At 46.7% G+C, this 26,366-nt stretch overlaps 1 protein-coding gene across 3 annotated transcripts; it reads right to left on the reverse strand.

The window, feature by feature from the left end:
- Positions 1-21,942: 21,942 nt before the first annotated feature.
- Positions 21,943-25,832, reverse strand: LOC109731939 (protein transport protein SEC13 homolog A). Of its 3 annotated transcripts, none has more exons than XM_020291116.3 (3): positions 25,553-25,832; positions 23,527-23,638; positions 21,943-23,231 (listed from the first exon to the last, which is right to left on the reverse strand). In XM_020291116.3, the coding sequence occupies exon 3, from the start codon at positions 23,161-23,163 to the stop codon at positions 22,246-22,248; it is 918 nt and encodes a 305-aa protein (XP_020146705.1). In that variant the 5' UTR covers positions 23,164-23,231; positions 23,527-23,638; positions 25,553-25,832; the 3' UTR covers positions 21,943-22,245. The 3 variants fall into 3 exon arrangements, with proteins under 3 accessions (XP_020146705.1, XP_020146706.1, XP_020146704.1); XM_020291117.4 differs by having other exon boundaries at positions 23,527-23,657; positions 25,553-25,804; XM_020291115.3 differs by lacking the exon at positions 23,527-23,638.
- Between the last annotated feature and the right edge of the window lie 534 nt (positions 25,833-26,366).

Here is a 26,366-nt window from a genome sequence, read left to right on the forward strand (position 1 = left end):
TCGATAACCTAGCTAGGGTCAATTATTTTAGTTTGTAAATAAATAAATGACATGTCGACAATAAAAACTGAAGAGGCTACCATATGATTGGTTGCTATTTAATAGTTGTGCATTACTTGTTAGTGTTTGCAAGTTCGGTTGTACGCTACTAGAAAAAGGGCTATAGATGGGATTGACACTAATAGCGCACCACCTTCTGATACGCCATTAGAGTTGAAACTACTAATGGCGCACCTGGCCCAGGGTGCGGCATTAGTAGTCGGGTGCGCCATTAGTAGTTTCAACTCTAATGGCTTATCAGAAGGTGGTGCGCCATTAGGTGCGCCATTAGTATCAAAAAAAAAATTTAATTAGTGCGCCTGTCCAAACATACTAATGGCGCATCCAGACACAGTGCGCCATTACTAGTTGTAACTAGTAATGGCGCACCTGCCAGAAAGTGCGCCACTAATGTTGTTTTTTCTATTATATTTTTATTCCCTTTTTTGCAAAACTACTAATGGTGCACTTTTCCACCGTGCGCCATTACTAGTTTAAACTAGTAATGGCGCACTGTGGAACAGTGCGCCATTAGTATGTTTTTTTTTGCAAAACTACTAATGGCGCACCACCAGAAGGTGCGCCATTAGTATCCTGGATTACTAATGGCGCATTTAGAGTTGGTGCGCCATTAGTAAGTGGGCAGCAACAAGATATTTTGGACAGCCTCTCCTACCCACACTCACTTTCTCCCCACTTCGTTCTCTCCACCTCCTCCTTGTCTCGGGTGCCTCCTCTTTTTCACCTCATTTTCACCATAGATTCATTCAATTTAAGTGGTTAAATTACCTTGTTTTGATAGGTAAGTAAGGGGGGAAGCTATATTTATGTTGTTCTCCCTACAACAATGTGCACATGCATTTTTTATGGCCTAGCTAGATCTATGTATGTTCGTGGTGTTGCATATGTTTGTGGTGTTGCATATGTGTTTGTGTTTGGAGGTGTACCGGTATTTGAAATGCGATAGTTGCCAATATTTGCCGGAATGTTGATTCATTTCCGTTTCGGCGAGAATTTTGGCATTAAGCATTCTTTTTGGTCCTATTTTTAGGGAAAGTCATGCCAATTTTTTTCTTGGTTCTAAAATATCGTTTTGCTCTACCCCGCAGGCGACCATGGTCCGCATGATGACCGAAGGCATCGTGAATAGGTTTTTGAGGTCCGCGAAGGCCGAGATGCTTCAAAAGAACGAGACGGAGATAAGATGTCCGTGTCGAAGATGCAAGCTGAAGAGCCTTATTGCGGACCCGGAATCCGGGCAGGTGCGGGACCACCTGCTCTTGCGTGGTTTCATGGATGGCTATCGGTGGCAAGGTGATGAAGATGACTACGAAGTCGTCCATGGGGGCCGGGCAAGAAATGAGGAAGGGCAGCAAGACAACCACCGCGGCTCGGGCGGGCGAGAAGACGAAGAATCCCCAGGAGATGATCACGACGGTGATGCTGTACACAGTCATCATGTAGAAGATGCAGGACATGATGATGAGGAAGATGCTGGAGCAGACGACGGGCATGATCATGAAGATGATGATGCCGGCGGAGCAGACGACGCTGGACCATCGATGGGCTGGGTGCAGGACCCTCATATTCAAGAGCTGCTTCTCAAGCAGACGGATAACGCAAGAGCTGCCGCCCGAGAGAAAGCCAAGATGGATCAACTTGAGTTAGACGCGGTTACTCCATTGTATGAAGGATGCAGGCCCGAGGATACCCGCCTGAAAGTAACGCTCATGGCTCTGGAAATGAAGGTAAAACACAAAATGACCGACGCATGCTTCGACGAGAACATGTCATTCTGGCACGAACGTCTTCCCAAGGGGAACAAGTGCCCGACCAGTTTGGAGGAGGCGAAGAAAATCGTGTGTCCTCTGGATTTACCGCACGTGAAATACCATGTGTGCATGAACAATTGCATCATTTATCGGGACGAGCACGCGGAGTCTACCATATGTCCGGTGTGCGGCGTCACTCGATACAAGAAGAGGAAGAAAGCTCCTCGAAAAGTGGTGTGGTACTTTCCGATCACTCCTCGTCTGCAGCGGTATTTCGCGGACCCTAAGGTAGCAAAGCTCCTGCGTTGGCACGCGGATAGGGAGGAGAAGAAGCGAGAAGATGACGCAAATGATCCGGAGATAGATAAAAAAGACAAGATGCTGAGTCACCCTAAGGATGCGAGCCAGTGGCAAGCGTTGAACTTCGAAGACCTAGAATTTGGGAACGATCCAAGGAACATCGTGCTGGGCGCGAGCACCGATGGAGTCAATCCGTTTGGCAGCCAGAGAAGCACACATAGCACCTGGCCTGTGTTTGTGTGGATGTACAACCTTCCCCCCTGGTTGTGCATGAAGAGGAAGTACATTCACATGAGTATGCTAATTGAAGGACCGAAACAACCAGGGAACGACATCAATCTGTATCTGGGGCTGCTGAAAGAGGAGCTTGACACGCTGTGGAAAACGCCAGCCAATATGTGGGACGCCGCAGAGAAAGAATATTTCCCTATGAGAGCCGCGCTGCTCACGACGGTGCACGACTATCTCGGTTACGGATATGTCGCGGGGCAGGTGGTCCACGGATTTTCTGGATGCGTCAGGTGCATGGATGACACAATGTATCGCCAGCTAGATAGAGATCCCGGGTCTTCGAAAACCGTGTTCATGGGACATCGAAGGTGGCTTCGCGACGATGACCCGTGGAGAAAACGCAAGGATCTATTCGATGGTGAAACCGAACCCCGAGGACGCCCGCGTACGAGGAGCGGCGAGGAAATAGACGAGCTGTTGAAAAATTGGAAAGACTGCCCACTGCCGGGAAAGAAGCAAAAGGCGCCAGATCCGGGAAAGAAGCGAAAGGCGCCAGAGCCGCTGCTGAAGGTATGGAAAACAAGGTCTGTTTTCTGGGACTTGCCGTACTGGAAGATCCACCGTGTGCCTCACAGCCTTGATGTCATGCATATCACGAAGAACGTGTGTGAGAGTCTGCTTGGTACCCTGCTCAACATGCCAGAGAGGACCAAAGATGGGCCGAAAGCAAGGGCAGACTTGAAATCAATGGGCATCAGGCAGGAGCTTCACGCTATATATGATGATGATGATGATGATGATGATGATGATGATGATGATGATGATGATGATGAGGATGAGGCGAAGCAGGACACGGAAAGTCATCGCAAAGGCAAAAAGGCCAAGAAGACCGGAAATGACTACCCTCCCGCGTGCTTCACTCTAAGTCAGGAGGAGATCGAGCAGTTTTTCACCTGCCTCGTAGGAGTAAAACTTCCTTACGGTTACGCGGGGAAGATAAGCAGATACCTAGACCTAGCGAAGCTGAAGTTCAGCGGGATGAAGTCTCACGACTGTCACGTGCTGATGACGCAGATACTTCCAGTTGCAATCCGTGGGATCATGGACGCGCACGTCTGTGAAACGCTATTTGGCCTATGCAACTTTTTCGACGTCATCTCTCGAAAGTCTGTTGGCGTGAGGCAACTCAGAAGGCTATAGGAAGAGATCGTGGTGATACTATGCGAGCTTGAGATGTACTTCCCGCCCGCATTCTTCGACGTTATGGTGCATCTGCTGGTCCATATCATGGACGATATCATCCAACTCGGGCCGACGTTCATGCACAGCATGATGCCGTTCAAAAGGATGAATGGTGTCATCAAAGGATACGTTCGCAACATGTCACGTCCAGAGGGAAGCATAGCCAGGGGCTTTCTGACCGAAGAGTGCATCTCCTACTGCACGAATTATCTAGGCATCGGGAACCCCGTTGGTCTGCCTGTCAACAGGCACCTCGGCAGGCTCGCTGGATGGGGTCACCGTGAGGGTCGCCGCGAAATGCATGTCGACTTCGAGGGTCGACTCGCCGACTTTGAAAGAGCAAACCTAGTCGCGCTACAACACATAGACGTGGTCGATCCTTGGGTGGTAGAGCACAAAACCTTTATTAAGAAGACGTACAATGACCGAGGCCAACAGAGGACGGACGGAGATATACTCAAAGAGCACAACTCATGTTTCACGCGTTGGTTCAAGCAGAAGCTTCTGTCGTATCCTTTACATGAGGATTCTTCCGCGGAAGAACAACTCATATTCGCCTTGTCACAGGGCGCCGAGCACAATCTGATGACCTATGAGGCGTACGATATCAACGGCTACACATTCTACACCGAGGCCAAGGACATGAAGAGCGATGGTTATCAGAACTCCGGGGTAACGATGGAATCCTACACCGGTAACGACAAGGACAGATACTACGGAAGGATCGAGGAGATCTGGGAGCTGAGCTACGCTGGAGAGAAGGTCCCGATGTTCCGTGTCAGATGGGCCAAGAGCGTCCTAAAAGAATACCGGTATTTCACCACCATGGTTATACCCGAAGCCAAATCCAAGACCGCAGGCGCAAACGTCACCGCGAAAAATGAGCCATGGGTACTGGCTTCCCAAGTGGACCAATGCTTCTTCATTACCGACCTGTCAAAGCCCAGTCGTGTTGTCGTGAGGAGAGGCAAAAGGAAGATCATCGGAATGGATGGAGTAGCCAATGAGCAAGACTTCGACAAGTATGGCGACCCGAGAATCAAACATGACGACGATGATGAAGTAGCAGCATACACCACAAGAAGAAGCAGGACCACCCTACCTAAAGGACGTCCGTTCCACAGAAGAACTCCATTTGCGAAAAAGAAGGGCAAGAAGATTGTGAACAGATAGCTAGCTAAGATCGATTGTATTTAAATCGTAGCCTTCATTTCTCGATTGTATTTCATGGGCACTTTTTGAACTATCATGAATATTTTTAAATTTCATGGACACTCGATCTCGATCCCCCTCCATCTCGATCGCTATCCCACCTCGCCAGATCCGGTCCCCCTCGCCGCCGAGCACCCCCCGGTCCACCGGCCCCCCACACCCCGCGCACCCTCCCCCGCTCCACCGGCATTACTGTTTGATGATATTTTTAAAAAAATTATTACTGTCTTATAAAAAATATTACTGTTATGATTTAAACAAGTTTGAACATATTTAAACACAAATAAATATCAAACAGCATTTTAAATGCATAAAAAAATTGTGGAGCCTGGGAATCAAACCCAGGACCTCCTGGTGTGAGAACTGGCTGCTGACCAGTCGAGCTAGTAGATGGAACTTGGTGTGGATCAGGTCAGGTGGAAGATAACCTGTTGGCTCGAGCAGAAATAAAAAAATACTAATGGCGCACCAGGGTGAGGTGCGCCATTAATATGGATGTACTTATGGCGCACCGAGGGGTGGTGCGCCATTAGTATTGTGCCCTCGCCCAAACCTATCCCCGGCCCAAACCTATCCCCTCTCTCTCCCTCGCCCTCGCCCTCGATCCCCTTCCCCTCTCCTCTCCCGACGCCGCTGCCCTGCCGCCTCGACGCCGCCCCGTCGTCCTCGTCTCCGCCCCGACGCCCCGACGCCGCTGCCCCGACCTCCTCCTCGCCCCTCGACGTCGCCCTCGATCCCCTTCCCCTCTCCTCTCCCGACGCCGCCGCCCCGTCGTCCTCGTCCTCGCCCTCCTCCTCGTCCGCGCCACCGCCGCGCCGCTCCGACCTCCTCCTTGTCCCCTCCGGCCTCCTCCGCCTCCTCAGGTACTGCCCCCACCTCTCCCTCCCCCTCCGGCCTCCTCCGCCTCCTCAGGTACTGCCCCCACCTCCCCCTCCGGCAAGCTTTGTATTCTGGCAGTCAATTGGATGCATCATGCCTTATCCAAACGCGCCTGCAATTGCTCCCCACACAGATTACTTCCATAATGCAGCATAAATTTGTTTCAGTAACCCTGTAGTGCACTTTTTTTGGAACCGTCTGTTGCCCAGTTGCTGTAAACTCTTACAAATTATCACATAGTCTACTGTTGAAGTGCAGCTAGATATTGGTGAAAATGAACCATCATAAAAATCTGTAGTAGCTACTATAGTGAAAAAATACAACCAATCTTCTTTGCACTCTTATATATGTTAGCAAGCTCTTTTATTCTACTTAAGTCAAAATTGAGCACATCATCAAGTTGTGTATTTTTTTTCAAGTACCTGCACAAAGAGACACACAGGGAAAATATGGCTTCAGAGCAACAAAAGATCAAATGAAGCCCTTGTCCATGTCCAGAACTAGTTATATTGAATTTTGATGCTTCCCCTAACATCTGACCACTTTATGTGGTCTAGGCGTTTACTGCATGAAGAAAAATAATCATGACTTTGTGCAAGACACTGACTGAAAATGGGTGTAGCTACACCCGGTAATAGGATGCATTTTCCCGGTAAAAATAATCATGACTTTGTGCAAGACACTGACTGAAACTGGTTATGAATATGTATATATATATATATATGAATGTTAAAGAGGAAAATCATGAAGGGTAGCTGCCAAGAATTTTAGATGACAAATTCATACTGACCGAGCACCCCCCGGTCCACCGGCCCCCCGCACCCCGCGCACCCTCCCCGCTCCACCGGCATTACTGTTTGATGATATTTTTTAAAAAATTATTACTGTCTTATAAAAAAATATTACTGTTATGATTTAAACAAGTTTGAACATATTTAAACACAAATAAATATCAAACAGCATTTTGAAAGCATAAAAAAATTGTGGAGCCTTGGAATCGAACCCAAGACCTCCTGGTGTGAGAACTGGCTGCTGACCAGTCGAGCTAGTAGAGGGAACTTGGTGTGGATCAGGTCAGGTGGAAGATAACCTGTTGGCTCGAGCAGAAATCAAAAAAAATACTAATGGCGCACCAGGGTGAGGTGCGCCATTAGTATGGATGTACTTATGGCGCACCGAGGGGTGGTGCGCCATTAGTATTGTGCCCTCGCCCTCGATCCCCTTCCCCTCTCCTATCCCCGGCCCAAACCTATCCCCTCTCTCTCCCTCGCCCTCGCCCTCGATCCCCTTCCCCTCTCCTCTCCCGACGCCGCTGCCCCGCCGCCTCGACGCCGCCCCGTCATCCTCATCTCCACCCCGACGCCCTGACGCCGCCCTCTCCTCTCCCGACGCCGCCGCCCCGCCGCCCCGTCGTCCTCGTCTCCTCGGCGCCGCTCTCCTCGTCTCCTCCCCGCTGGCCGCTGGCCGCGCCCGTGGCCAGCCCCGTCGACAAGTTCGCGCTCCTCCCCGCCTTCCTCCAGGTACCCCGCCACCCGCCCCGGTGCTCGTGCCCGCGGCATACGTTTAACGTTAACCCACTCCGTCCGTACACATGCAATTTAGGTTAAGCTGATCCCCACCTCGCCAAAATTGGCAGCGCGCCCTATTATCAGTTCAGTGGAAACCCGTGTCGTGTACTACTGCTGTGATCCCCACTCGAACACGCCACATTTCTTCTTGATTTTGCATGTCCAGTAGCTGTTCAGCTGTGTCCACGGGAAGGGGATTTGTTAATCACCAGTCCAGTTTATGCCCGTGTTTCAGGTCAAATCATTTCCCTCTTGCTGAACCGACGGCAGTGCGCCCAATTCTCGGTTTAGCGGGTGAGCTGTTTCGGATGCTATTGCTGTGATCCCCTTACAAGCGCGCCGCATTTGTTCTTGGTTGTTTTGATCAGGCAATGCATCTACTGTATCGATCATGCTACCATGTTTTTTTGGAATCTTCAGTTTAGTCCTTCCTGAATTGCGACTAAATAGATAGTCTCCGCACACAGCCTGTCTTTCCGCTTTGCCCTGTTCTGAATTTGTATTGATCTGCATGTGGCGGGTGATCCAATTCATTCAACTGTGCAAAAGCTAAACATTGTTGGGTTTCTCTTCAGTCAAGTGCGCCACTCTTGTTCTCATTTCAGTGCAGATCCTTTTCGTATGCTATTCCTTCGATCCCAACTCAAGCGCGCCACTCTTGTTGTTTATTTTGCGTGTCCAGTGGCTGTGGCCACATTTGCTCTTGATTATTTGATTGGGCATTGCATAAACCGCATCGACCATGGCACCATGTTTTTTGAGTCTTCGGTTTAGTATTTAGGTAAACTTTTGCTCTTGATTGTTTGATTGAGGCATAAACCAAATCACGACAATGCCGCACCCGGCCTGTCTTTGCATGAACAACACAATAACAAAAGTGAATCATAGCTCAGTTAGTCGGGATTAGATATGTCAAATGCTAGTGTTAGTATAATAAGTCAAATGGATCATATGATCTGCAGACCTCATACACCCAAGAAAACCTGAAAAAAAAATGAAGTTCAACCCCTCACTTTTCCTATATGCATTGGCCTGTACAGTTGGATTTGTTTCTGATTTGAGTGTTTTCAGTCTATTTTTCTATTTCTGCTTTAACATAACGGAATAACTAATGGTGGCTGCCTAATGATGACAGACTAAGTTTCTGATTTATTTTCTATAGAAGTGTAGATTCATTGGTAGCAATTGTTTTCAGTGTCTCATGTTGCTTGTAGTGTTTTGTCCAAAATGTTGAATGATACTGCTTGGAGATGCATATATTGTTTCACCTCTTCACATGCCAATGTATTTTCCATGTTGTGATGGAGGCCTTTTTTGCCTTGTCCACCCGAGAGGCCCTTGAGTTTGCCGGAATGCCGATTAACTTCCGTTCCGGCAAATTCGGGTACTCCATATGTCCTATTTTCAGCAAAGGTCATGCTGAAATTTTCCGTGAATTTTAGCATGACTTTGCTAAAAATAGGACATATGGGGTACTTGTGACTAATGCATGGGCCGGGGTATCTTAGTAGTTAATTAAGTAGGATCAAGTGCCCCGGCGTACTTGTGACTAATGCATGGCTTTTAGGGTGCCTCGGTGTCAATAAAAACCGAAATGATGAAAGCTTAGGCTTTTAGGGTGCCTCGGCGTCGAAAAACCCTCAATGATAAAAGCTTAGCTTTTAGGATGCCTCGGTGTCGACAAACCCTAAATGATGAGACCATGATCTTGTTCCTTGACAATAACCAACTTTTTGACCAAACTTTGTTCCTATTTAGAGAGAAACATGGCCAACAACGATGAGGCCGGGGGTTCGGGCGTCAAGGCTTCTGGAAGCTGTCCCAGGAGATGGAGGAACAACCTCACTTGTATGAGGACGCCGCCTTCCCCACCGATCCTGAGACCACTGATGGTACCGCCGAGGATGACCCCACTGATGCCACCACTGATGGTGCCGCCGAGGATGCCACCACTGATGATGGCGGCGCACGCACAGATGGCAGCCAACCGAAGAGGCAACGGAAGGACCGGCGCCCGACCGTGCTCCGCACCCTCAAGGAGGAAGTTACTGAAGTGGACTCCGACGGGAATCCAACGGCGCCCGAACGAATAGTCAAGGGGTACTCGCTTCAGCTCGGGTGCATTCTCCGGAGCACCGTCTCGATCAACACCGAGAACCTGAGGCATCCTGACCGAGGGAATTTGCGCAACCTCCTCTTCGCGAAGCTGCACGAACGATACAAGTTCCCCGCTGAATTTGAAAAAAGTGAACAATGCTGCCCTCACGAAGATGAGCAAGGCCCTGTCTACTTGGAAAAGCAATGTGAAGAGAATGATCGAGAAAGGTGAGAGTTATGAGAAGATCAAGGAGAAAAATCCTTCGATCACCGAAGATGACTACAACGACTTCAAGATCAATTGCTCGAGCACCGCAAACTCCGAATCAAGTAAGTGGGGGAAAGAAATGCGGGAGCTGAACTTAGGGGAACACACACTCGGTCCCGGCGGTTACAGAGTGGCGGAGCCTATATGGGACAAGGAGGAGGCGGACCGTGCCGAGCAAGGCCTACCGCCCCTCTTCGATAAATACGGTGACAAGCAGACCAGGAACTTTGTCAGGGCCCGGTACAAGAAGGACCCGAAAACAAATGAGCTTACCACGGATCCGAAGACCAGGGCGCTTGAGCTTGTTCTGGTAAGGAATACACCCCCCCGTAATTAGCTCCATATGGTTGCATTCTAATTAATGAAGCCAAATTTCTAAATGGTTCACATTCCTTCCGCGGGCGACTGAAAGCAGTAGCACGGGGTCGACTAAGAGCAACCCTTGGGACACCACTCTAAATAGGGCGTTGAATGTAATGAAGAACAAGGATAAGCTCAGTAAGCTGACGTCAGCTGGTCGTGTGGCCGGCAAAGGCTTGTCGACAAAATGGTCGTCATACTATAACACTGGTGGGCGAAAGGAGAAAAAGACCAGCTCGGAAAGCCAGGCGCGCGAGGTTCAAGAACTCAAGGCACAGGTGGCGCGGATTCCGGAGATTGTCCAAGAGCAAGTGCAACAACAACTCGGAGTGACGATCACCGCCATTGTGCCTACCTTGATCCAGGGGATTAGTGCGTGGATTGCGGGCGGCCAACAGGGGCCGCCCCCGATTCCTAGCTTCACGGCCAGCAACTCGCAGAACGCGATGGCGGGGCCATTGGTGTCTCCGGCGGAGGCGGCATTGGTGTCTCCGACGCCGGCACGGGAGCTTAATGCACCCGGGTGTACGCCGGCCGGCACCTCTGCAGCAAGCGGCCCCTCCGTCAACTGCACGCCCGCCGTTGGCGGTGCCTCGACATTAGCCGAGCTCGACGCCATCATCACGGTAACTAATTAAGCCTCTCTCGGCCGAGGACTTCATCTCCTTGCCTTTGACTGGGCATCCCTAACGCCCTACATGTTTTCGCAGGGCGCCGCCGACGTTCCGTGCACTCTCCTGCACTTCGTGAACAACGAGTTGGTCGATGTCGCCAAGGGCAAAATCGTTCAACTGGGCAACCCCTTGTTCCACGGTACCCAGATGCCACCCAACTTGTTTAGGGTTCAACTGGTTCGGGTGCTGCCAGGTTGCGACGAGTTGTTGCCTCCGATTCGACCCATCGGGGCCGACGATGATGACGTGATGACCCTCAGCGCGTGCCTGAGCTGGCCCCTACTTTGGCCGAAGAGCCAGATTCGTTTGGGGGCGGGGGACACCACCCCAAAGACAACACCGCCAGTCGTGCCGGCGCCAAGTCGGCCCCATGGCAAGACCGCCGCAACGGTGCCGGACATCCCTATGCCACTGGATCCAAACATGCATATGGCACAGGATCAGAACGGCGACGACGACGATACATTAGCCAACGTCGATCAGTACTTTGCCGATCATGGGTACGGTGGCGACTTCATGGGGCCTCCTTCTCAAGAACCCAACCCAACAAAAGACGTGCGCGATCTAGCTGGTACCGCGGAGAAGCCAAGTTGCAACAGGCGTCGTCTGCAGTTCAGCTCTCAGGAGACGCCTCTAGCTGCCGACTTCACCGAGCCTCAGATAGGCGAGGTGCGAAATATGATCAGCCCCAACACACTCAAGAAGGCGGTCTGTGAGCAGAACTCGGTCCCATTACAGGAGAAGAAGAAGGCACGCAAAAGAAAGACTAACAAGGGTGCGGGCCAGCCGGCACCGAGTATGATCCGTGCTCAGGACGGGCCACCTTCAACTGAGGATATCTCGAGGAGGGTGCATGTGGCGGGTAGGCCGATGCTACCGAGAAATATGCTCGATGCTGCAACCGGTGCTATGCGGAGTCTGCATGACAGTGTTCTTTCTTTGGAGAAGCGGCGTCTCGGAGAGAAGGATGTGGCATACCCGGTTTTCGCGGCCAAGGTGCCAGAGGGCAAGGGCTTTGTGGATAACTCCATCGGGGGTACGATCATCCTGCGGTTTGATGACATCCACGCTATGTTGAACCTTCATCCGCTGCACTACACCTTCGTTCGGCTATTTGCTGAGTATGGAGATGCGGATCATTCGCGACAAGACCCCGGACATCGTGATAGTCGACCCCTTCTACATGCGTGCCAAGATCTTGGGCAGCGCTGGGGACCGGCAAGTCGCGAGTTCTTACCTCGAAGGCGTCATTCTGGCAAACCAAGATAAGGATAACTTCCTCGTGCCTTACTTTCCCGAGTAAGTCCTCCCCTCAACCGCCCCGTAACATATGAATTCTTAGATTTCGATCGTTTTTCTTTTAACATTCCGTGTTTTCTGCAGTGACACACATTGCACGCTCATCCTCCTAAGCCCCAAATATTCCATGGCCACGTATTTCGACCCGGACCGTCAGTCGAACGTAGACTACACAAATGTCAAGAAGGTTCTTGATGATGTTCTCCCCGGCTACGTCAAATCTGGAGGCACCTTCACCAGGCCTATTCGTAAGTACGGCAAGCACGTGTTCTCCCACAATACGACGTTCTGCTGCGTCAAGCAGCCGCCTGGCGGTCAGAAGGGTGCCTACTACGCCATCCATCACATGCGGGCGATCGTACGGGACCATCATCAACTTCTGCTACCGAGTAGACTCAAAGATTGGGCCGCGAGCGTGTCGGCAATCCAGGACGCGGACATCAGACAAGAATTCTTTCGCATCCAGTCGGAGTTTGCGGAAATCATCCATCAAGATGTCCTTCGTACCTCGGGGCAGTTCTACCTCAGAAATCAACCGTCCAACAGTGACATCGACACAATCCTACAAATGCAGGCTGACAACGCCCGTTGTTTCATGACTCCCACGATAGACGGCGGCTTCATCCACGCTCCGGTCCCTTGAGTCGAGTCGAAAGCAGTGATGCTGTGTCTAGTTCTGAAACATCGATTGGCTCATGTTGTAATTAAACTTTAATGAACTTGTAGTATGTCTCTTTGGTTTCGAGAGTCGTTCAACTTAGATGTAATCGATGCTATTAATGTCTTGCTTTTCTCTTCCGATCGTTCTGTTGCATACTTATATATTGCTTATGTATTGTCTGTGAATTGGTACTAACGTTTCGTTTGGCTACTTCATAGCGATGCCGTGGTATGTCGTGTACAAGGGTAAGGTTCCCGGAGTCTACGACGACTGGGAGGAGTGTCGGAGACAGTTTCACCGATTCAGCGGTAACAGTTACAAAGGGTACGCCACTAGGGCCGAGGCCGAATCTAGATACGCCCGCTATCTAGCGGGAGAGGGGAGGGAGCGTTGGAGGAACCGGATGAAGACGAGTTTCATCGTGATGATGCTCATCGTGATGACCGCAGCTCTCTTCTATGTGATGGTAGTTTAGATGATCGATATCGACTTGTAATGTGAAGACAAACTCGCGGTCTCGAGACTTGTAATATAATGTTCTATCTTTGTTCGGTCTTTTCAATTCGGAGACTAATATGATGAATTGTATTCGGAGACTAAAATGATGAATTGTATTCAGAGACTAATCTTTTATTGTATTCGATGAATCTGTTGTTGATGTGTGCTGTCTATATTTTGTCCAATTATACATTTTGTAACCTGTGCAAAAAACAGAAAATTAAAAAATAAAAAAAACCTAATATTCATACTAATGGCGCATCACATCATAGTGCGCCATTAGTATGCCAAAGGATACTAATGGCGCATCACTAAACAGTGCGCCATTAGTATGCCGAAGTTACTAATGGCGCATCCTGTTGTTGTGCGCCATTAGTATGCCAAAGCACCTGGGTATAGATGGCCCCCTGGGAGGCATACTAATGGCGCACTGTTGTATATATACTAATGGCGCATCTGGGGTGCGCCATTAGTATACCAGATACTAATGGCGCACCAGTGATGCGCCATTAGTAAAATATACTAATGGCGTGGCACTAATGGCGCACCACTAATGCGCCATTAATGGCCAAATTAGGTGCACCATTAGTAGGCATTTTCCTAGTAGTGGTAATATGATCGTGGTGCGTGTTTGTCTATTATCCTTGGTGATTTTTTTAAATGACACTTTCCTGAAGCATCAAATTGATATGAATAAAAAAGATCAATACAATGACAAAACAACAAGGTCCAAGGAGGAGGGCGCGCACGTGTACACACACATACACACGCATGCACACATGCGCACAGGCTAAGACAACATAAAAAACGAGAAGGGCAGCACTCAGAGTCATCATCTTCAAATAAAACACTATACTTAGGGCCTCTTGGCTCTATCGTGGAATTGCAGATGCCACAACCGAAGGAAGAAGGCATGTAGGTCAACACCATCTTGATTGAGCCACCGATCAAACTGTTTTGGAGGATAGGAGAACATTAATGAATTGTTCACTTTTTTTCTAGAACCGTTCAAAATCTGTTTTTAAAATTTCAAAAACTGTTTGGAATTAAAAAGGCTCATGTTTTCAAAATTTGTTCGTGCTTTTCAAAAAATATTGAGAATTTCACAATTTTCTCATGTTTCCAAAAGCTGTTTGAAATTTCAATTTTTTTATTTATAAAAAATGGCCATAATTTTCATAAAATTGTCAAATAATTCAAAGAACGCAACTTGCTACAGCGGCTGGTGGGCAGGTGAGTCATGTTTTTTTAGTAACTGGTGGGCAAGCCAGTCAAGTCGCCCCTCCTCCTCTTTCCCATCCAGAGGCCTTGTCGGCGGCAAGAGGAGTGGGGACCCGTCCGTCTTGTTTTATTTTTCTTAGGTTTTTGTTTCTCCGACGGCATCGACGAGGTGGTGGCGACGATGACGTGTTGGAATAAAGTCTCTCCGGTCTCTCCCTACCTCGACGACGTCTGATCCGGCGCCGGCGAAGGGCCTGTCAGAGTTTGTGTCCCCAGATCGGTTGGTTCCCTTCAGATCTTCGCAGTTTGTGTATCTTTCAAGGAGTACTTTTGGCTGGCGTTTGGTGTGGCGACCATGACATCTTCTTCTGTGTTGTGTTGTTCTGTGGCTTAACCCGGTTTCTCCAACCCTCTGATCTGGTGGTGGTGGATTGCAAGCTTGTTCTGCTTGGGGTGATGCTCCAACCGATGCTGCTTCAACGACTTTTAGATCTTGTCTCAAGGGGCGAGTGGCTATTGCGGTCTTCAAAGCCTGTATGGCGAGGGCATTTGCAGGTGTTGCTTTTCTTTGTTGTTGGTTCAGTGCAATTTTCAATCACCGACGGACAGCGTACAATCAGAGGAAGAAGAAGACTAGTATGCTTTTTATTGTAATTTTATTTTTTATTAGTTGTCTATCCATTGTACCGGCCTTTGTTTTCCTCGATGATAATCAGATTTAAGATGCCCTTTGGGTGTCTTTATTTCAAAAAAAAAGTCGCTCCTATGCATCCTGTTGCTGGCGCGCGCGGGATCGATCCCTCGATCCTCGAAATCACTAATTAAGGAGTACTCGTGCAAAGAACACTTCATCTTCCCAGGTCATGACAAGTGGCAACCTGGGAGTTTTCCCTTTTTTCGTAGATTCGTTTATTCAAAACGTTTTATCTCTTAAACCGTGCATCCAAATCTCAAACCGTTTTCACCATTGGATTCCTCGCGTCGAGATCTTCAAAACTAGATCCCATGTTGATAGGTTTTGACGAACTTTTTTTCACGAAAAAACCGGACGAAAAAACCAAACCGGGAGCACGGTTTTTTCCCTTTTCGAAAGAGGCACGCCCGTGCCTCTCGCGAAATCACAACCGTGCCTCTCGTGGAAGCAAAACCGTGACTCTCGTGGAAAGAAAAAAACAGAAAACGCGTTTTTTCCTTTCCGAAAGAGGCACGCACTCTCGCGAAAGCACAACCGTGCCTCTGACAAAAGCAAAACCGTGACTCTCGCGAAAGAAAAAAAACAGAAAACGCGTATTTTTTCCCTTTCCGAGAGGAACGGCCGTGACTCTTGCAAAAGCACAACCGTGCCTCGCGCGGAAGCAAAACCGTGACTCTCGCGAAAGAAAAAAAACAGAAAACGCGTTTTGTTTTTCCCTTTCCGTGAGGCACGGCCGTGACTCTCACGAAAGCACAACCGTGCCTCTCGCGGAAGTAAAACCGTGACTCTCGCGAAAAAAAACAGAAAACGCGTTTTTCTTTCGTTTCCGAAAGGCACGGCCGTGACTCTCGCTAAAGCACAACCGTGCCTCTCGCGAAAAAAAAAGTGACTTTTCACGAAAGAAAAAAAATAAACGCATTTTTTCGCGAAAAGAAATTTTTAGAAAAAAAAACTTTTTGGGTCGAAACGCTAAGGAAGACCGGGGAAAAACCAAAACGTCAAAAAAACCAGGAAAAAACCGTTTAAAAAGCCGAAAACACGTGCGGAAAAATAAAAAATAAACAAAATCTGGAGGGAGCATCCAGAGCGCGACACATGGGGAATGGACGAAAGCGCGCCTAGTGGCGCTGATAGTTGCGAGGCTCCCTAAGAAGCCCTCGTTAACTAGTTGCTTCCATCGATCCTCCTCCGTTGGACGCAGCGAGCGGCATATCCTGAGAAGTAGGCCCATAGGACCCAGATAACAATATACCCTGAGAATTAGGCCCAGTGTTTGTGCCCCTCGATGGCCGTGTGCACACGCCCCTCGATGGCCCTGTTCTCGCTCGTGTCGCCGCCATCGCCGGTTCTTCCTGGTCGCGTCCCTGCCGCCTCCACCCCGCCCTCAAGCTTTGGCCATTGACCTTCAGAATTTCTGCGATCTGTACGTACCTTTTGCCGCAGCTCCTGAGTCGTTGCGTACAGATCTGACCTGCAGCCCACGGTGGTGGTCACATCGATCTTCGGCTCTTGTAAACCACGGTTGGACCTCATGCCTCGTATCTTCTTCGCTTCCTCAAATTGGAGAATTGCCGTCTGATCATCCATCGTTGAAAAAGCAAATCCTTAATAAGGGTTTCTTCTCTTGCCAAGCGCACTTTAGTATGCTATTCCGAATTTCAACTGTTGGTGTTTTTTTTTTGGATTATTGCTGCTGGAACCCTAGCTTAAGGGTTTTCTCACAAGCTCATTGTCTTTGATGGTGCTTGAATGGAGATACATATAGTACTACTCCCTCCGTCCCATAATATAAGACATTTTTTAGTGTCAAAAAAGTCTTATATTGGACGGAGGGAGTAGTTCCTAACTGATATTACCAAGAAGTCGTGTCCATTGGAAATAATAATAGCTTTATTTAAGCTTCACACTTCTTCCTGTGCAAATATGAGGCCTGAATATTGATTATTCAACTTGCACGGCTGCTAAGCATGTATGCTTTAACCAATTCATGTATCAGAACTACTGCTACGGACTGCTTACATTTAGTTTACTTGGCATGTGCCTGACTTGTGAGATCTTATGAGTTTCACCTCTAGCCTACCCCAACTTGTTTGGGACTAAAGGCTTTGTTGTTGTTGTTGTTGTTGTTGTTGGCATGTGCCTGACTTATGTGGTATCTTCATGTTATATACGGAGGGAAGGAGCTTTTTATTTAATTTGCAGGACAAGTGTTGATTTTGATTAGAAATATGATGCTGCGGTATGTCATCATTGTCTTCAACATCAGTGCTTGAATGATGCTTATAATGTCAAACTTCTGGACATATTTCTCATCAATTGAATCAACTGGCAGTGGCATTAGTTTGTAGGAACAAAGCCATTGCAGAGTCGAAGCAGCTATGAATGAAGTTTGCAATGGCCTTGCTGTAAAATTGTGCACAATATAAATAATACAGCACTTTCATATTGTAATACTTGTAAGTCGTTTTCATGAAATATGTTTTTTTAACCTAACTGGTGAGATTGCCACATTTGACATTTACTTGAAGTTTGGAGGTTTCTTTGAAAATTCCAGCTTCCCAACTTCGTATTGCTCCACCATCTCTTAAAAATGTTGAATCAAGCAAGGTGTGAAACTGATTTGGGATGCAATTCCAGGTTAAACTTGTTTGAATCAAACAAACAGTGGGACTGGAATTCCAGGCTAGTTCGGCAGAAATGGATAAAATGGACAAAGAGGAGGCAATCAAAACCACCTATCATGAAGATACTACCAGTACTGATGGATCAAGGACGGATGAATACGATCCATGGAATCCTCCGTATCCTCCATGCCCTCCTGCTGTTGGACTTAGCTTAAGTGACTCTATCCGTTTAGTAGCTAAGGTGCAGTAACTAACCAACATTCTTTTTTGAACTTTATGGCATTTCTATCTTATCATGTTTGCTTTCCCTAGTATAGCTCTTGACGCCCCCTCCCCTCCCTCCGTTTGCAATGGTCACGTGAGAAAGAAGCTGCAATTGGTGCCATCAGAGCATCCAGTATAATCTTCCCGGACCGCATCCCTAAGGTTCTCTGCATTTGAGAAAAATCATTTGGTTATTTATATTTTATATTTTTCCTGCAGTATTTTGTGTGTGTGCTACTTATGCAACATTTTTGTTTTATTGTCCTATAGTGCATTGCTTATTTCTTTTTGCTTTGCTAATCGAATTACTGATTTCCTTTCACCTCTTTTGATTCTGAATGGGTCAATTTAGGAGGTGAATCATGTCTTCCATGATAGAGTGCACCATTTGGCACCCATCCTGGATAAGGATAGCGTCCGGCGCTTTCTCCGCTTTATCCGGGGAAATGGGGCGGGCATGCAATGGGGTTCGATCATCACCCCAGAGGCTTTGAACCATATGATTGCACAAAATGCGGTAAAATGTGTCAAAGCTGCCTTGGAGGGTCAGGCACCTGAGCTTGATGGGTGCCGGGCCGGTCCCAACTGCATGAACCAGTATGGATACTATCCCCTCCACCGAGCTGCTGAATTTTTTTCTGTTGACATGATTCAGTTGCTCATCCGCCATGGCGCGTCCGCCAATCTACGCACAGCTGGTGCTGAGGTCATCGAGGGCCTTCTCCCACTCCATGTTGCAGTCGAGAACACGTGCATGCACAAGTATCTAGAAGACAGTCTATTTCCTAACCACGAGCATCGGGATTACAGTGAGGCAGATGCCCACTTTATCTTCAAGCTCATCCATCTTTTGTGCCTACCTGAAATGGTTTGTATCCACCCATAAATCAAATTACTAATTCTCCAGTTCTGCAACATGGTTAAAAGAAGTTGGCATATACCTCAAACTTGAGGACCTTACTTTCTTTACGTCCATTGTCAAAGTCAGAATTGTTCCCAGCTAGAAAAGAATTTCAAGTGGCTGCAAACAAATTTGAAAATGTGTTTCTCTTTTGGTTGGAAGTGAGAACACAATTTTAAGTTAATCAGAACTGGCACCTTGCCTATAAATTCTAAAAGCACTCAGTTTTTGTCTATGCTGGTGGTTTTTGTAGAAAATCTTTTTGGATTCCACTAGGCTGATCGCAAAACACACAGATAATCTACTTGATGAGCTTTGGAATTACATAAAAGATGGAAAGCTTGCCGAGACAGCCATTTTGCTACTGGCAGCCCAAGAGCAGATCCGTGTGGGAACTTCCTGTAAGAAAATTGGAAATAGTAAGGCAGATGGGTTTCAGGTTATCTACGAATGTATTATAAACAACAGTATCAAATTACAGTCTGAAAAGGGCCAAAACCTAATGGAAAAGGAGGAATTGGAGACGAAAATAAAGCTTCATCATACAGCAATGATGCTTGTTCATGTAATTTCCAAAGCTGGTGAAGGTCTTGAATCATACATTCGAAACCATCTAGAGGTATCACAGTGTTGGTAATTGCAGTTACAATGCCTCTATTTTCTTCGCTTTACTAAAATTTGCATAGCTTCTTGGTAATTCCTGCATTATCCTGATATATATAGAATAGGAAATGCTAAAAATACTGTCAATTATTGAGATAAATAGCAAAATTTGTACTCTATCTAGAACATGTAAGTTTCTGGAACTTGATGTTTCTGAAGTTTAGTTCAGTTTACACAAATTTTGGATAAGCAATGACACTCACCATTTGGAACCTGTCGAGGTTTTTGTGTTCAGTTAGATAACATGAAAACTACATTTCACCTTTGGGAAATCTAAACTAAACAATCGAGGCAAATTCAGAAAACTAAAACAAATATAGTTAAGGCAGAATTTGTGCTTCTGAACATGTATTTATGTAATCAAATACATTCATATTACAATGTTATTTACCATTGAAACTATTCATTTTGCCTTTCCAATTTGTGATGTCTTACTTTCGTGTTTCCAATGTAAATAATTCTCTCTGTCATCCCTGAGTCATCTTTGATTATGTGATGGTGCTTATGGCATAGCTCATCTCTCACAAGTCAAAATTGTAATGCAGGCACCCCATTTCATGCAGGTGCCCTGTTTGGAGGTCCTTGAACGTGTTTCATCGATTCTCAAGGATCATGGTTTTTCTCCTGCTCCAGAGTGTGTAGACATCAGAAACCTGTATGCTTTTTACGCGTCGATTCCATTCTTCAACGATTATGGTTTTGCAATTCCAGAATTTACATACATATGCATAATTTGTGTGATCTGTGTTCTCCTACTTGTTCTTGAAGCTGCCCCTATCATGATGTGTTGTCAAGTGAGGAAATACCTAGAAAACCTGGTACGTGTCTGTCTTGTTTATTTTTTCGTGGTGTGTATTGATTTGAATTATTTATCTCAAAATTAGTTGGAAAACCCTAATTATTTTATGATGGAAATCAGGGGAAAGTGTCGCAGACAGGGAAGCTCTAGAAATGGATTATCTACGCACAGTAGTGAACAAGGTAAAGATATCAAAATATCATGGCCAAAGATTTATTGTTTGATTTTGATGACCAGATATATATATAACTTGTAAATTTGTACGCATTATTCAAGCTGAATTGATCTGACGCTCAATAGATATCCAAGCCGTGATCAAATTCTGTATAGTTCATCATATTTGTGGTAACCCAGGAAATTTACTTAATGCTAAGATACAATTGGATTTGTGAAACAAAGCAGCCAGTTTAATATCTCAATGCCCTTTGGAAAAAAATCATCTAATATCTCAAGGCAGTGTTGCCGCTTGCCGGTAGGCTTCACTGAAACATGTGATGTTTTGAGGTTTCTAACATTTAGATCTTTATTGACGCTCAAGAGCCAGGCTGCAAGGAGGAAGAGAAAACCGAGACGATGGGAGCACAAACTCGCCAGGAGAAGCTTCTTCCCATGGTGGAGATCGGTGTTATCTGCTCGGTCCAAAGTCAAGATCATCCCCCACAAATGGGCACGTCCTTCTGAATGCTTGGATCTGAAGATGGCTTGGAAGAAACCAGTTGAACGCCTGGATGGCGAGACAGCTTCGAAGAAGGCAACCGCCCAGCAGGATGGTTCTGCTGCTGCAGCTCCCGGCTCGATGGGTCGAGTTCCCATGGTAGTAATATAGTAGCAAGCCCGGTGAGCTGTTTACTACAATACCGGTCGATGATATACCCAAATACATGAGGCGACACAGAAGGCAATCCAGAAGGCTGTTTAGTACAGCGGTTAGTTATCAGCCCAGGATGGTGATTGGTACAGGAGTTAATTCTCAGCCCAGAAATCTGTTTGGTACAGCGGCATCGATGCTGCTCAAAGTGTTGAAGAAGGCATGAGGAGTAGTATAGAAAAGCAAGGCTTGTTCAAGTTTCTGAGCATGCTCATGTTATGCAAGGCAACTACCTAAATAACAGACATACTTATATGCGTATGCTGTGTGTAATGCCACTGCGGAGTATATCCCGTATTCGCTAATTCTTTTCTCGAGCATTGTTCCTCTTAATCCCGGTTGGCAATCGTGAATTCCTGTTAGCGCCCGTACCGTAACAATGAGAACCTTAATTGTATACTCCAACAGAATGACTTTCTCTGGTTGTTTCAATTCAAGAGTATAGTTCAGGCGGTGTTGAGCCGATGGTCTCATGTGCTCGCCGTCAGTTCGGGGCGGTGTTTTGTTGCCTGTTCTTGTCTGGCGGATTGGCTGCCGAGTTGTGGACAACTGTGGGTCGATTGGGCGCAGACTCCGACAGAAGTTCGGAGTCAATTGGGTTCAGTTAAACTAAATTTGCTGGCTCGGCTGCACGCCACAGCCATGGACACCCTGAATGATATCTCACGTGTTCCGCAATTCCGCTGATGTTCAGCAGCTGCTCATGAATATATGCTTATTCACAGGAAATTGGATTTGTTTTTGTTTATTTTCAAACGAACATGCAACAGCAGCATGACCTCCCAGGAAGAAAACAAAGAAACTTCCGTTGCAACAAACGACCTCTTGATAGATTATAGACCACAAAACCCTCGAGGATGCTTGTACTGTTGGTACTGAAAATATCGCCTGCTTCAACAAAGGTGGTGACAAACACAATTCTATCACATACTCCCTCCGTTCCAAAATAGATGACCCAACTTTGTACTAACTTTATTTTGGAACGGAGGGAGTAACTCGCAGCACCGGATGCGTTATTATGATAATCAAATCCACTGAAATAACAAGATGGCGAAACTACATTGGTCATGATGATAATTGCTAACGCAACTAGAGGCGGAACGCGGAACATCTATGGCTCGACGGTAGTCACTTGCTGCCATTCGCCGTCGACGGCTTCTTTCCAGAGGGTCACATTGTTGTTGCCATCGGAGACCGCCAAGATGTTGCCCGTCAGCGACCACGACAGCCTCCAAACAGGGGTTCTGAAATCATTCAGGACCCTGCCTTCCCACTGCTCGCCTTCTTTTGGCGCGGTCCAGATGACGACGGTTCCATCCTGAGAGGCGCTGGCGATCGTGGACTTAGGGAGGCCTAGGTTCGGCGCCCAGGCGACGTCCCTCACCCAGTCCCTGTGCATCTGAAGGGCAGGAAAGCAGTCCATCCTCCAACTCCCGTTGGTGAGCTTCCACACCTTGACCGTGTTGTCGCAGCCACCAGAAGCAAGTTTCTGGACGTACTCGAACTGCCCAGAAGGCCCTGGACTGATTAGAGCGCCCGGCGCCATTGATGGGGCCCAGGAAACAGAGGTGACGCCCACTGGATGTGCCTGATCGATGCGCGTCGTCTCCCACCCTCCATCAGAACGAGCCATGAACACGGAAATGTTCCCATCAGACGAACCGCAAGCCAAGCAGAGGCCGAGCTCGTGAGGCGCCCAAGCAATGGAATTGACAGAAGACTTGTGCTCATTGAAAGTGTGTGCCTGTGCCCACTCATCGGGCTTACTCCCTTCTTTCCATATGATGACCCGACCATCATAGCTGCAGGATGCAAGCATGGAACCATACTTGGGATGAGCCCATGCGATTTGCCAGACTGGGCCCTCGTGTCCGCTCAAAGTAGCAAGTTGCTGGTGCGAGGTGCCACTTACGCCAATGATCTTGATTGTGTTATCAGAGGAGGCAGTGGCAATACGCTTCCCGTAGTAATCCATTGCGATGTCATGCACCACATCTTGGTGGCCAGTCTCTATCTTATGAGGCGGCATTGTTCCAAGTATGTGTCAGCTTTAAAGTAGTAACCAACTGTTCTGTCCTGACCACCTCAGGCTCCTATCTGCCAGTAATAGAAAACTAACATTTAGAGGACATCGAGTTAAAGAATAAAGAAAAAAATGCAGTATACAATTCACTGATACAGGTAACACAGTTGCATTTCACAACATAAGGAGCTGAGTTGTTACAGTTAAAAGTTATAAAAATTATGATATTACAATTATAATTCATAACAATTTTGGTACACAAGATACATACACTGCCTTGCTACCAGCATGTCAATACTTTTTTTTTCTGTAAAATAACAAAATGAAATCTGACTGCTTGTTATAATTATGGTGATCGCAAGTATAAACCTGGGATGTACACTAACTGCAACACCCTCATACTGTATGATTGCCTCCTAGGATGATGTAACTGAAAACCCCTTCCTTTTCAATGCAATGAAACGCAAATCTTCTGCATTTTCTGGAAAAAAAGTATAAACCTGTCTGACTAATATTTAGAAATCCTGTGACAAAATTAGCCTAATAAACAAGGAATTCTAGCAACAATATACAAAGATACTACTGGGAAATTCAAGGAAGAAACTTAGACATCCCCAGAAGATAAAAATGTCTTTCAAGTGATTAACTTGTTTCTCTTCTCCCATAGTATAATGCATGGCATGACATGAGATGGTTTTATTTAATCACATGCCCAGGGAAATTGTGATTGGCAACAAAACAGTGTCTAGCTAGTTGACAATAATAGAACTAAATATTGTTCACTTTGAACATCTTATAATGAAGGACAAGACAGCAATAAGGCCATGTCACGAGAACTACAACATCTTTTGCTTCACAGAAATCGACACTTCACAGTAATTAAGAATTCAGAGGACAGTATCATCAACATCACAACTTCTTAGAAAGTATCATGCACTATTTGGAGATGCATTCAAATGGTGTATTAAGTATAAATATAACATTTGCAACCGTCAAACAACTGATCTTTAGTAAAATTTAAAGATACCACAATAGGCTAAAATAGATAATGCTCCAGCAAACACACCAAAAATAAGACGGCTCGAGTTGAAAATTCAAAGAAGCATAATCAGTTGAACCAGACAAACTTACATGCAAATGGTGCCAATCAACCCAAAATGCACCCTCACAGCATTAATAATGTCATATAGTGTGTAGGCCCATTTACTGACTAGGTTTTTGTTGGTCCAAACAAGCAAATAAATTAATTTTCCAACATGTAGCTGCTGTCTTGAGGCTTGATGATTATGTTATGGCAGCAACATGACTTCATATTTTCAAACTTTAGTGAGTACTTATGAACTTAAAAATAGTCATCCTAGAGAATGCCTTTGGAGCTTAAAAGCTGCTTGCCTGATCCATGTAAAGCTACTGGATATGCATTCTCTAGGATGACTATTTCTCTTTTGGTTGAGTCTTATTATCTTGCTCCGTATATGTACATTTACAGCAAGTATATATGTGGACAGCAAGCATATGTGAACTATTCAACAAGGCCCTAATAGCTAGCAAAGATTAAACAGTTCATACATAATACCAAAAGAACATTAAATAAAACAAGCATCAAGGACATGAACAACCAGCAATCCAGCATACACATGAGCTATTGTCCATACATAAACTAAAAGTCTGAAACACATATTATAACTGAAGCATGACCAAACCCGATTCGCAGAATAGAAGAAAGGACATGTTAAAGTCTAAAGTAAATCTGAAATGTTTTCTTATCCCAGGCACAGAACCCTCTCCTATTACTGTTAAATCAACGTATCCACGATCCATAATACTCTCAGAATTAACAGCGGCCTTTTGGTGCAGAAAATTGCAAGATTGAGCCATAACAAACTGATGCATGTCCACACCTGAAAGGCTGAAACAAAGTGGCACTTGGGGACCTCTGGTGTAACACCTCTCACTAACCTGCAAATTACTACACCCTCAGGGGTCCTCAATTGCAGGTTATTGTCTAGATGGATCAGGCAAGCAGCTTTTAAGCTCCACATTTGGATTAAAGCTCCAAATGCATTCTCTAGGATTAAACTGCCAAAACGTCTTATATTTGGGAACATAGTAGTAGTTCATTCCTTCCCTGTAACTTTTGTCGGAGCAAGAACAGATAACTAATACTGTAGTGTTGCTACTGCGAACTTCTTAATTTCTCCGGGGGACTCAACCGGTCTGTTAACTGCATCGACCATGGAGTGAAAAAGGCCTCACAAGATCTTCAGGATCACACCACTGCCTAGCTCATTCGTCTTGGTCTTTTTTGAAAAAAAAGGTGGGGAATCTCTACCCCGGTGACAATTCAAACAAAAGGCCTCACAAAGATCTCTCGGAAAAAAGACCATGCAGTTACCTCGATCTTCTTGCGGGAGGCTGAAGGCTGCAGAGTTGGGGAGGAGTTGTCGACGGCGTCAGCCGCAGCCGGCGGAGGTCGGCGGCAGGGGTCGGGGAGGCGCGAACGGGTCAGGAGCGGGAGGCGCGAGCTGGGAGGCCGACGGCGAGGAGTCGGGGAGGGGCTTGCTCGGCGGCCGCAGAGAATCGACGGCGGGGGGAAGCGCGTGCTCGACGTGGGAGGGGGTCCGGTGTCAGACCCGCATCTGGATCTGGTTTAGATCATGTCTAGTAGAGCCCTCAAATCTTTAAATCTGGTTTTAATTTTAAGGGTTGAGAATTGGCCATTTCTTTAAATCTGGTTTTAGTTTTAAGGGTTGAGAATAGTCTTTGTCCCAACCCCACCCCTTAAAACTGTCATTTGACATATCATAATTTTCACTAGAAAATGCAATCAACCTTCAAACAAACATAGAAATGAAGATCATTGATGCATAGTTTAATAGTTTACATCACACAATTATCATCTTCCCCCTCTCATCGGCACCATCATCAAAAAGTTGCACCTGGCGCCATCTCTTAGACCACTTCCACGTCCATCAAGCACCTCCATTGTCGCTGGTGGTGGAGTCCTTCACACCGCCATCGCCACCACCACTCATCGGAGTGTCACCTCGAAGAGTAGAGGACGCATCACGGAATATCCTCTTCCTCTCCATGATGTCCTGCTTGTACTCCTTTCACCACATCAATTGGTTTTCATCCATGTCCTTCTTGGACATCATCATGTGCTCCTTCTCTTCCACCATGAGTTCTTTCCATGCCTTTGCTTCTTT

This window comes from Aegilops tauschii, chromosome 1 (assembly GCF_002575655.3).
Source record: "Aegilops tauschii subsp. strangulata cultivar AL8/78 chromosome 1, Aet v6.0, whole genome shotgun sequence".
Lineage (NCBI taxonomy): Eukaryota > Viridiplantae > Streptophyta > Magnoliopsida > Poales > Poaceae > Aegilops > Aegilops tauschii.